The sequence below is a fragment of the Scylla paramamosain genome, chromosome 26 (assembly GCF_035594125.1).
Source record: "Scylla paramamosain isolate STU-SP2022 chromosome 26, ASM3559412v1, whole genome shotgun sequence".
Classification (NCBI taxonomy): Eukaryota; Metazoa; Arthropoda; class Malacostraca; order Decapoda; family Portunidae; genus Scylla; species Scylla paramamosain.
In genome coordinates, this window is record NC_087176.1 from 13,203,031 (window position 1) to 13,216,322 (window position 13,292).

Below are 13,292 nucleotides of genomic sequence, written 5' to 3' on the forward strand. Positions count from 1 at the left end.
ATCCTAGCATCCACAGGCTGTGGTCAGACCTCATTGTACACAGCTAAAATATGTAAAAACTTGTGTGCATAGTTTTATTTAACACACACATACACAATATATATATATATATATATATATATATATATATATATATATATATATATATATATATATATATATATATATATATATATATATATATATATATATATTTATTTATTTATTTATTTATTTATTTATTTATTTATTTTATTTTTTTTTTTTTACAGGAGGCAGAGGTTGGAGAAGCAGCTGCAGATCGCAGAGCCAGGACCCAAAACATGATTCTTGCCAGTGATAAAAGTATGAGCGCATACACAGGTCTTCCTTGTAGAAATGCTTTGACAGCCATCTATGATGTCATTAACAAAAAGAGTAAAAAAAATTGAGTACTGGAAAGGACCAAGGCATTTCCAAAAGAAAATGACCAAGAAAGGTTTAGGTGGCAGTAAAAATGTTATGGATAATTTTGATGAGTACCTGCTGACTTTAGTATGTTTGTGTCAAGGCTTAACAACATGGCTTTTAGCAGAATTGTTTGGAATCTCTCAGTCATGTCACTTGCATCACCAACACTTGGATAAATGTATTGTATGAGATATTGCAACACTGGCCATTATAGCTCAGCAATTAAGAAACAGCTTACTTGCATGGTATCCTGCTAGATATGCAGATATCAGGGTGATCTTGGACTGTACTGAGTTTTTTATTGATAAGCCAAGAAACTGTACTGCTCAGGCCAAGACATATACACTAAACAAGCATCACAACACTGCAAAAGTTTTGGTAGGCATAACACCAACTGGAATTATTACTTTTATTTCACATGCATAAGGAGGTAATGCTTCTGACAGGCACATAGCAGAAGCAGAACTTCTAGATAAAATTGACCCAGGAAATGCTGTAATGGTGGATAGAGGCTTCAATATTGGAGACCTATTGCTGCAATGTGGTGCAAAATTGTGCATACCACCCTTGACTAGGAAGAAAGCTGATGGTAAAAGAAGAGCATTAAACACTAATGAAATTGTGAAAACACGAGAGATTGCTTCACTGAGGGTACATGTAGAACATGCCATTGAGAGAATAAAAAAATTCAAAATATTGACTGGACAATTAAGGACACCCACCATATTTTTTTGAAATTGCAGCAGTTATAAGGGGAATATAGCTCAGATATGGGTTTATAACTGCCAGTATTATAAGGTTTCAAAGTACTGGGTGTCTGCCTTCCTACACCTGTGCTGTAAAAATTAATATGAAAGAAAATTAGTACAATATTGGTGGTACCTTGAACTGCAGTCTTCATATGAACTACTAGCACCACTGTATAGAGATACAGAGTACATACTGAATGTTCTCTTTCTTGCAACCAAGCTGAAAAATCATAAGAAAAAAAATAAAAAATAAAATAATGTATGCGTTATGATTTCTAGTCTCAGATACACCTCAGCTCACCTAATCACAAAAAAAAAAAAAAAAAAAAGACACAATGTATGAGTTCTGATTTCTGGTTTCGGATACACCTCAGCTCACCTGACCACTAATGTCCTTCACTATATTAACCTGCACCTGTACAGTACTATCACCAACAATGACCTGACATTGTCAACTGCCCTTGTTGGCTTTAATCCACACTGACATCAGCTGCTCCAAATATAAGTTTTAGTTCAATGAATTTTTACAAGAGACATAAGATATCCAACACTTATTACAAGTTCATATACATACCTGTTCTCAGTGTTGCAAAGCATTTCATTAGATTTACTTTTTGCCTTTGAGGCTTGTCCCAGGTGCAAGCAAAGTCAGTTCAGGTGAGTTTTGCTCTTCCAGGCAGTATCCCACATCATTCCATGAAGTCCACCACTGCACAGATGAGGGCAACAGCATGTTTGCATCAACCATCATCTCTGTTAATGGAGAGGAAATACCATTTAAAAGTCAGTATTAAGTGGTTATCCATATGGTTGCTTATATCTACAGAGTTATAGTTGATAGGGAGGCATTGTGGAAAGTTTTATTGATGTATGATGTGGAAGGGAGCTTACTGAGAGTGGTAAAAATTTATACTAGAAGTAGCCAAGCATGTATGAGGGTTGGTCAGGGCAAGAGTGATTGGTTGGAAGTGAAAGTAGGAATATGACTGGGATGTGTGATGTAAACATGGATGTTTAATGTGTATGTGGATGGGGTTGTGAGGGAGGCGAGTGCTAGAATGAATGATGTAGGGCTTGCTTTAGTATGGGAAAATGGAAGACTGTGGATGCGAAATTAGTTGTTGTTTGCAGACGATAGAGTCCAAAGAGGGCCTGCAAAACTTAGTGAATGAGTTTGGTTTGGTGTGTGTAAGAAGAAAGCTATGAGTAAATTTTAGTAAAAGTAAGGTCATGAGATGTGCAAGAAATGGTGAAAAGGCAGGAATGAATATGAGACTTAATGGAGAGTGGCTGGAGGAAGTTGAGAGGTCTAAGTATTTGGGATTGCATGTGGGAGTTGCTGGAAGAATGGAAGTGGAAGTTTGTCACAGGATACATGAGGAAAGTAAATGTATGGGTGAAATGAAGAGTACACTATATACATACTTGGAAGATGTATGGCAGTCAGTGGCAAAACTGACAAACAGAAAACCCACACAAATGATAAGATTACATATGCTCATGGAATGGGACTACACTTGAAAAACTCTAGTTATTAATTGGCTCACACATCCTGTAGTTTCCTGACTGTTAATGCATACTTAGGCTACAATGCACTCTTTAAACATTTTAAAAGTCTTAACCCATTTAAGCCACTAAAAAATGAACGTTAGAATTTCATGTTGCTGCTTTGCTATATGCTTAATGTGAAAGGAAACTGCAGAAATTAGATAAAAAAAAAAAACACTCCATGTGTAATTTCTTACATTTTATTGCAAAAAATCTGTTGCTACACAAATGCAACGAGCAGTGGTCCGACAGCATTACATGTTGCATAAACACAACTATCAGCATGTACTAACAAAAACATAAGAAAGAAAAAACCCTTGATTTGAACATATATGGGCACTATGGAAAATAAGTTTACTCTTCTTTACATAAAAAAGTCGAAGGAGGGTACTAGGATACAATTCTTGGCAAGGAAGAAAAATTGAAAAAAAAAAAAAAACATACATTTCACTTCTGATACATAATAATAATTTTCTCACTAAAAAAGAAATATGAGAATTACTTCACTATAAATGAAAGAAAACCAGTGATTAGAACCCCTGGAGAGAGAGAGAGAGAGAGAGAGAGAGAGAGAGAGAGAGAGAGAGAGCTATAATACAGTTATCGAAAAAGAAATAGTACAACCTAGATGCATTTTCATAGGATTCCACTGGCCTACATGGTATGGTACTGTACTGAACATTTTTGATGCAGGTATACTTTACATTTCTGGCATATGAATACAGTCTGACTGTTGCATAACTGGCAAGGACAGCACCTTGGAGGATCTGTCTTCACGATGTGATGCCCAACATTATCATATCATATTTGTATGGATACACTTGCAACACTGAGAACTGATTGTGATCTTCCTGGGTTATTTGTTTTTTGTGGTCATGATTCTGTAGCCATTCAGTAGCAGCAGCACATATGAATGACAACATACCCTCTTTGTATCCTCCTTCCCTTGCAAAAATCCAGGCATTATTTACATACTGTAATCAAGTGACAACTGGAATGTACCACTTTTTTTTCCCACGAATTGAAGGCTGGTACTGTGCAATATTTTGATCTAGTCTATCAACACCACCCATTTTCCGGTTATATTGATGGATGGCATTTGGCACCAAACATTCATGCGTTTCTTTTGAGAAGCAACATAATGTTCAGCCTTCCCTACTGGTGATACACCATACTCAGATGATGCAATGGTAACAATGCCATTATTGTGCCAGCATGCTGCAATTATTCTTGATTTAGTATCACAAAAATGTTCTTCAGATCCCCTAGGTAATTTCATAAACTTTGCAGGATTAGTAAAAGGGCATTTTTCAATTTGTTTTCTCTTAGTGTGCCAGTAGCATCATGGCCCCTGCTTTTGATTTTTTCTATAAGTTTGAGTGATGTAAAGAAGTTATCAAAGTAAAGGGATAACTTCTTTGTTGGATAATATTTTTCTATAACATCCAAAACATCAAGAACAACTTTTCCACCAAGTCCATAAGCTGCATTACCCTTATCTTTAGCACCATCTTTGCCTTGATAAACAGATATATAAAAAACATAACCATTTGGATCAGCTGCAACCCATGCTTTATAACCCCATCACACAGGTTTTCCCTGAATGAACTACTTAGTTAGATATTGACCAAAATAGGGGATCACTGATTCATCAACAGAGATATTACTTGGCCCAAATACTTCCCTGTACTTGAGAAAGTTATCATTCAGGATTTCCATGAACGGAGAAACTTTCCCATACTTGTCATTTTTGGGAAGCTTTTTGTTGTCTGCAGCATGAAAGAACTTCATTATCTCATCAAAGCAATCCCAACGTATGGAGTCAGCAATAAGCTCATTGTAGACATCTGGCTGTCTCTGCCAATACAGTCTACAACGTGGAATGCAACAGTACCCTGACACCAACAAAATTCCTATGAAGGTTTTCATTTCATCACTTGTTAACATGAATGAATGTTTACCATTCTGGATAGCATAGTTCACAGTTTGTTTCACTAGGTGGTCAATTGCTAATACATCCAAGAAAAGCGCGTGTCTGACTAGGCTTACGCGGAATATCAGCAACTGATGGTTTATATGGATAACATGGAACATTTCTCTTTTCTGGGAGATCTTGTGCTTTCCATTTTCTGAGTTTTAACATTTTCTTTTTTCTAGGATTCTTGTCCTTCAACACATTCATCTGTATCATCTTGTGACTCTGAAGATTCTATCACTGCAGAAGCAGTTAGTTGTGTTGCTGGAAGATTAGAGATTAGAGATATCCATGCTTTCTTCTTTGCCAGAATCTTCATCTGTCACAGCACCATCATTTGCAGGCATGATGTAAAGGTCATGTACATCTGTTTGTTTTACCATTCCACTGGGTTAATCTTCATCACTAACTTCACTCTCATCAGATATGTTAGGTTTCTCTAGCTCGTCTAGAATGTCGTTCAAATAAATTTTTCTGAAAAAGAGAGAAAATATATTACATGAAATTTGTGTACACGATATGTATGCTGTCAAAAACAATGCTAAGCTACACATATATATCCATTCACTGCAATTATATGTGCAAAAAAAAATACTATGCAGTGCAAAATAACTACATTAGTGAAGAAGCCGGTGCCAATGGCTGCATTAACACAACATTGATGAACAACTAGGTGCCAATGGCTGCATTAGTGCAACTTCTTTGTAATTTTTTTTTACAAAACTGTCACCAGCACCCTATCAAATAAACCTTGGTTGAAAAGGGTTCTGTCATCAAAAGAAACAGTAAATTACTGTGAAGTAGATATGAACAAATACTCGATAATGATTTTCTTTACTCACCTCCTTTTTGATGAAGACATCATTTTTCAGAAAGTGGAGTTTTTTCACTGACTTTTCCCCTAAAATGATGAGATGTCAGGAATCATATAGACCTTCCACTGGGAGTTCTGGGTGTCTACTGGCAACAGAGGCACCTACAAGATGCAGCATGTTGTCCTTTCAGTATAGCTCGACATTATGTTATAGCTTGTGTCATGTTGCGTTGACGCAACAAGCGGCACAAATGGGTTAATGTACATTTTGCTTGTCACAAAAGAATAATGAGTGCTATGGCGGAGCACAACTACGTAAGGAGCTAGTACAGTATAGCTGTTTGTGTTACAAAATTACTACTAAAAGAAAATTCAAGAGCAATACTCACCCTATACACACAGCCAGCTGTGCTGTCACCAGTGGAAGAAGCAATCATCCAGACTTCATATGGTGTCTTGTTTTGATTTGTCTGTCGAGTGCACCTGGCTTTGATACCGGTCATGCTGTAGTCCAATTTTTTAAGTCTTACTTGCTGTAAGTATCTCTCCTGGTACAGCTGGTAGCCAGATTCCTTTTCAAAAGCTTGAATTCTTTGTGCCGAGCATCCTCTGCTCATCAACAGATATAACAGCTTGATGGTTGCTAAGTCTTCCTGCCACTCTGTAAATGTTGTATGGTCTGGGAAAACAAACAATTTCTTGGTTATGTATTACAGTACAGGAGGAGGCAGTAGACACCTACCAAAACGATAATTACTCCCAGTGAGGTCTAAAGCACTGCTCAGGGGGGTGCCATGAACTTATCATTAAACCCAGCTGTGACCTCACTGAATGTTTCCCTTTGTGTCTTACAACACAAGGGGGCAGTCACAGCCTGCTCTCTAAAGACAACTCTCTTCCTCCACATAAAACTATGAGCACCTAATAACACACACACCCTTCACTCAAAAATTTTAAAATCATCATGGTGACTCCTACACCAGCCTCGGAGTCCCCATCTGGGGATGGGACCATAAATGTCCCCAGGTCGGACTGCCTTTCTGTCGACGACCCTAAGTGTCTTGACACCCCCCACAACTTTTTCTTCATTAACTTCTGCAATATTTGCGGTCTAAGATCTAATTTTCAATCTGTAGAACACCACTTCTCCTCTTCTAAACCTCATCTTTTCCTCATTGAAACTCAGGTGTCTGAGGCAACTGACAGCAGCCCCTTTTCTGTTCCCTCCTACTTTCTCTATCTTCATTTTTTATCCAAAGCTGGATGCTGCGTTTGTGTACGCAATGACTTAACTTGCTCTCGTGCCCACACTCTTGAATCTTCCAAGTTTTCCACCATCTGGCTACAACTATAGAGTCACTCTCAAACTAAATTTATCTGTGCTGTATAGCTTTCACCTAACTCCTCTGACTATAAGAAATTGTTTGACTACTTAACTTCCAAAGTGGAGCACATTCTGATCCTCTTCCCTTTTGCAGAGATCTCCATTATTGGAGACTTTAATGTTCAACACCAGCTTTGGCTTTCCTCTCCCTAAAATGACCATCCTGGTGAACTAGCCTTCAACTTTGCTATCCTCCACAACCTAGAGCAATTGGTGCAACACCCTACTTATATTCCTGACCGTCTTGGAGATATGTCCAACATTCTTGACCTTTTCCTGACCTCTAATTCTTCTGTTTATGCTGTTACCCTTTCTTCTCCGTTGGGCTCCTCCAATCATAATCTCATATCTTTATCTTGTCCTATTGCTCCAATCCCTCCTCAGGATCTCCCTAAGCGAAAGTGCCTCTGGTATTTTGCCTCTGCTAGTTGGAGGGACCTGAGGAGGTATTTTGCTGATTTTCCTTGGAATGACTACTGCTTCCGTGTCAGAGACCCGTCTTTGTGTGCTGAGTGCATAACAGAGGTAATAGTGTCTGGCATGGAGGCATACATTCCTCACTCTTTTTCTCAACCTAAACTTTCTAAACCTTGGTTTAACACAGCTTGTTCTCGTGCTATACATGATAGAGAGGTGGCCCACAAAACGTACTTAAGCCTCCCATCACCAGAATCTCATGCACTTTATATTTCTGCCCGGAACCATGCCAAGTCTGTTCTCCAACTAGCCAAAAACTCCTTCATTAACAGAAAATGTCAAAACCTTTCAAGATCTAGCTCCCCTCATGACTTCTGGCATCTAGCCAAAAATATCTCCAATAACTTTGCTTCTTCTTCTTTCCCTCCTTTATTTCAACCAGATGGCACCACTGCTATCACATCTATTTCTAAAGCTGAACTCTTCGCTCAAACCTTTGCTAAAACTTCTACCATGGACGATTCTGGGCTTGTTTCTCCCTCTCCTCCACCCTCTGACTACTTCATGCCACCTATTAAAATTCTTCGCAATGATGTTTCCCATGCCCTTGCTGGCCTAAACTCTCGGAAGGCTTATGGACCTGATGGGGTCCCTCCTATTGTTCTCTGAAACTGTGCCTCTGTGCTTGCACCTTGCCTAGTCAAACTCTTTCAGCTCTGTCTGTCAAAATCTACCTTTCCTTCTTGCTGGAAGTTTGCCTACATTTAACCTGTTCCTGAAAAGGGTGACCGTTCTAATCCCTCAAACTACCAACCTATTGCTTTAATTTCCAGCCTATCTAAAGTTTTTGAACCTATCCTCAACAGGAAGATTCTTAAACATTTATCACTTCACAACCTGCTATCTGATCACCAGTACAGGTTCCATCAAGGCCGCTCTACTGGCGATCTTCTAGCTTTCCTTACTGAGTCTTGGTCATCCTCTTTTAGAGATTTTGGTGAAACTTTTGCTTTTGCCTTGGACATATCAAAAGCATTTGACAGAGTCTGGCAGAAAGCTATGATTTCCAAACTACCCTCCTACAGCTTCTATCCTTCTCTCTGTAACTTCATCTCAAGTTTCCTTTATGATTGTTCTATTGCTGCTGTGGTAGACGGTCACTGTTCTTCTCCTAAATCTATTAACCGTGGTGTTCCTCAGGGTTCTGTCCTGTCACCAACTCTCTTCTTATTATTCATTAATGATCTTCTAAACCAAACTTCTTGTCCTATCCATTCCTACGCTGATAATACCAACCTGCACTTTTCCACGTCTTTTCATAGACGTCCAACCCTTCAGGAGATAAACATTTCACGCAGGAAAGCCACAGAACGCTTGACTTCTGATCTTTCTAAAATTTCTGATTGGGGCAGAGCAAACTTGGTATTGTTCAATGCCTCAAAAACTCAATTCCTCCATCTATCAACTCGATACAACCTTCCAAACAACTATCCCCTCTTCTTCAATGACACTCAACTGTCCCCTCTTCTACACTGAACACCCTCTGATCTTTCCTTTACTTATAATCTGAACTGGAAACCACATCTTATCTAAAATAGCTTTTATGAAGTTGGGTGTGCTGAGACGTCTCCGCCAGTTTTTCTCACTCTAACTCTGTACAAGGGCCTTACCCGTCCATGTATGGAGTATGCTTCACAAATCTGGGGTGGTTCCACTCATACCACTCTTCTAGACAGGGTGAAATCAAAAGCTTTTTGTCTCATCAACTCCTCTCCTCTAACTGACTGTCTTCAGCCTCTCTCTCATCGTGGCAATGTTGCATATCTAGCTATATTCTGCTGTTATTTTCATGCTAACTGGGCTTCTAATCTTGCTAGCTGCATGCCTCTCCTCCTCCCACAGCCTCCAGCACAAGAGCAGTATGAGTGGAAACCCCCAGACATGTGAAGCATACTCCATACGTGGACGGATAAGGCCCTTGCACAGAGTTAGCAGCTGGGGGGGTGAGAAAAATTGGCAGAGATGTCTCAGAACACATAACTTCATAGAAGCTGTTTTAGCTAGAGATGAGATGTGAAGTTTCCAGTTCAGATTATAAGTAAAGGACAGATCAGTGGATGTTCAGTGTAGAAGAGGGGGCTAGTTGAGTGTCACTGAAGAAGAGGGGATAGTTGTCTGGAAGGTTGTGTCGAGCTGATAGATGGAAGAATTGAGTTTTTGAAGCATTGAACAATACCAAGTTTGCTCTGCCCCCATCAGAAATTTTAGAAAGATTAGAAGTCAGGCGTTCTGTGGCTTCCCTGTGTGAAATATTTACTTCCTGAAGGATTGAATGTTTGGGAAAAAAACGTGGAAAAGTGCAGGGTGGTATCATCAGCGTAGGAGTGGATGGAACAAGAAGTTTGGTTTAGAAGATCATTGATGAATAATAAGAAAAGAGTGGGTGACAGGACAGAATCCTGAGGAACACCACTGTTAACAGATTTAGGAGAAGAACAGTGACCGTCTACCACAGCAACAATAGAACAGTCAGAAAGGAAACTTGAGATGAAATTACAGAGAAGGATAGAAGCCGTAGGAAGGTAGTTTGGAAATCGAAACTTTGTGCCAGACTTTATCAAAAGCTCCTAATATGTCCAAGGCAACAACAAAAGTTTCACAAAAATCTCTAAAAAAGGATGACCAAGACTTAGTAAGGAAAGCCAGAAGATCCAATACAGTAGTCTTGACAAAACCCATACTGGCGATCAGATAGAAGGTTGTGAAGTGATAGATGCTTAATAATCTTCCTGTTGAGAATAGATTCAAAAACTTTAGACAGGCAGGAAATTAAAGCAATGAGATGGTAGTTTGAGGAATTAGAAGGGTCACCCTTTTTAGGAACAAGCTGAATGTAGGCAAACTTCCAACAAGAAGGAAAGGTTGACAGACAGAGTTGGAAGAGTTTGACTAGGCAAGGTGGAAGCATGGAGGCACCGTTTCGGAGAACAATAGGAGGGACCCCATCAGGTCCATAAGCCTTCCGAGGGTTTAGGCCAGCAAGGGCATGGAAAACATCACTGCTAGGAATTTTAAGAGGTAGCATGAAGTAGTCAGAGGATGGAGGAAAGGTCCAAGGTAGAGTTTTTAGCAAAGGTTTGAATGAAGAGTTCAAATTTAGAGATAGATGTAATAGCAGTGGTGCCATCTGCTTGAAATAAAGGAGGGAAAGAAGAAGAAGCAAAGTTATTGGAAATATTTTTGGCTAGATGTCAGAAGTCATGAAGGAGTTTAATCTTGATAGATTTTGACACTTTCTATTAATGAAGGAGTTTATGGCTAGTTGGAGAACAGACTTGGTATGGTTCCGGGCAGAAACATAAAGTGCATGAGATTCTAGTGATGGAAGGATTAAGTATCTTTTGTGGGCCATCTCTCTATCATGTATAGCACGAGAGCAAGCTGTGTTAAACCAAGGTTTGGAAGGTTTAGGGCGAGAAAAAGAGTGAGGAATGTACATCTCCATACCAGACACTATCACCTCTATTATGTGCTCGGCATATAGAGGCGGGTCTCTATCATGGAAGCAGTAATCATTCCAATGAAAATCAGCAAAATACCTCCTCAAGTCCTCCTAACTAGCTGAGGCAAGATGCCAGAGGCACCTCCACATAGAGGGATCTTGAGGAGGGACTGCAGCGATAGGACAAGATATGAGATTGTGACTGGAGAAGCCCAGCGGAGAAGAGAGGGTAACAGCATAAACAAAAAGATTAGGGGTTAGGAAAAGATCAAGAATGTTGGGCATATCACTTTAAACACTTTAAACACTTTAAACACTTTATTATGTTTGTCTGTAATACATATATAAGCTTAAGGTACAATTAATTGAAAGACAAACAGCCCCTTATGAAGCACAAGCTTTTTGGGCACATTTAATATCTACTTAATACTGAAATGTAAAACAACACTAAACTAAAAATCTAATTGAAGAAAATGTAAAAAAATAAATAAATAATTAATAGCAATGACAAAAGATTTAGGAATAAATGGCTTTGCAAGAACAGGAAGGAAAGGAGAAAAATCATAATTATACATGAGAAATAGAGAAAATTGAAGTGGAATCTGATTATAAACAAGCAAATATTAGTTTTGAGAATAATTAAACAAACAGAAATAAATATGTATATATACTAGAGGTTATAAACTATTTTATTTACAGAGGATATGAACTATTTGGTTACAATAACAAGAAACAAAATAATTGATATTGATAAAAATTGATTGATGTACAAGATGTGTCAGTATTGAGACAATAAATATTCTTTTAGTTTTCTCTTAAAGATATTTATGCTTAATGAATTTTTTATGTGTGACAGGGTGCTATTCCATATTTTGGGACCTTTATACATTAGAGAGTGTTGGTAGAGAGTTAAGGTATGATGGGTAATCTGTAGAGAATGCCTGTAGCGTGTGGAGTGGTTATGAGTTAGGGTCAGGGTATTGTTGTTGTTGGAATTTATCAATTTGAACATGTATGATGCAATAGAGAAGTTTGATAAGTCAGAGAGTTGAAGGATTTTCATAGATTTAAAGAGTGGAGGTGTGTGTTGGAGGAAGTCACTATTAGTCATGATTCTAATAATTTTCTTGTGGAGGATGTTTAGATTTTGTAGATGACATGGGTATGTAGTGGACCAAATTGGATTACAGTAGGTTAAGTGTGGGTATATATGGGCATAATACATGATTTTCATAATTTCCACTGGAACAAAGTTTTTTATTTTCAGCAATAGAGCTATTGATCTAGATAATTTTAGGCAAAGGTTTGATATGTGATATTTAAAGGTAAGATTATTGTCAAATGTGACTCCAAGAAATTTTGTCTTAGAAACTTGCGTGATATCTTTATCTAATATGGTAAGTCTAGGTAAGGGTTGGTATTTGGTGGTGGTATTTGTAAATAACATGTAGAAAGTTTTAGCTGTGTTAATTGTTAGGCGATTTGCAAGACACCATTCAGAAAAGGCAGATAATTCTAGGTTGGCTCTGTAGATTAGGTCAGTGGGATTATCACCAATCATGTACAAGGTGGAGTCATCAGCAAACTGTATAGTGTTGAAAGCAGTAGAGGCATTGCTGATATTGTTGATATATATCAGGAAAAGAATAGGGCCTAAGATGCTACCTTGTGGCACGCCAAGATGTATAGGTTTGATGGTTGATTTAGAGTTATTGTAGGATGTAAAATGAGATCGGCCAGTTAAATATGATTTGAACCAATTTTCCACACAACCGCGAATACCATAGTGATGTAATTTGTCTATTAGAATGTTTGGGTCAACTGTGTCAAAAGCTTTGCTGAAATCAATGAAAATGGATATTATAGACTTATGTTTATTCAAGGCATCGTGTAGATCAGAGGTAAACACATTTATAGCGTCAAAAGTATTTAGTCCGGGGCGGAAACCAAATTGCCTATTATTTAAGAATTTTTGTGAATTGAGGTAGTTCATGAGGAAGTTCTTCATAATGATTTCAAATATTTTAGAGAACACTGGTAAAATAGAGATTGGTCGGTAGTTTGAGATATTAGTTTTACTTCCCGATTTATCTCCAAGATGGTCAGGAATATGAGTAGGGTGTTGCACCAGTTGCTCTAGGTCGTGGAGGATAGCAAAGTTGAAGGCTAGTTCACCAGGATGGTCAGTGAAAGGAGAGGAAAACCAAAGCTGATGGTGAACACTGAAGTCTCCAAGAATGGAGATTTCCGCAAAAGGGAAGAATCAGAATGTACCCTACTTTGGAAGTTAAGTAGTCATAGAATTTCTTATAGTCAGAGGAGTTAGGTGAGAGGTATACAGCACAGATAAATTTAGTTTGAGAGTAACTCTGCAGTCGTAACCAGATGGTGGAAAACTGGAAAGATTCAAGAGCGTTGGCATGAAAGCAGGTTAAGTCGTTGCGCACATAAACACAACATCCAGGTTTGAATTG

At 38.4% G+C, this 13,292-nt stretch overlaps 1 protein-coding gene and 1 long non-coding RNA gene across 5 annotated transcripts in view; one reads left to right on the forward strand and one right to left on the reverse strand.

The window, feature by feature from the left end:
* LOC135113755 (uncharacterized) overlaps positions 1–1,437 on the forward strand; it is a 31,692-nt gene extending 30,255 nt beyond the window's left edge. For all 4 annotated transcript variants that reach the window (XR_010274979.1, XR_010274978.1, XR_010274980.1 and 1 more), the window contains one exon: positions 252–1,437. Coding sequence is in view for 1 of the 4 variants with exons in the window: in XM_064029331.1 (XP_063885401.1) it covers positions 252–319 (68 nt within the window). In the remaining 3 variants the exon portion in view is untranslated. The remainder of the gene's footprint in view (positions 1–251) is intronic.
* On the reverse strand, positions 249–6,193 carry LOC135113757 (uncharacterized). The gene is made up of 2 exons (XR_010274981.1): positions 5,905–6,193; positions 249–1,931 (listed from the first exon to the last, which is right to left on the reverse strand). It is a non-coding gene; the product is annotated as an uncharacterized LOC135113757 (long non-coding RNA).
* Between the last annotated feature and the right edge of the window lie 7,099 nt (positions 6,194–13,292).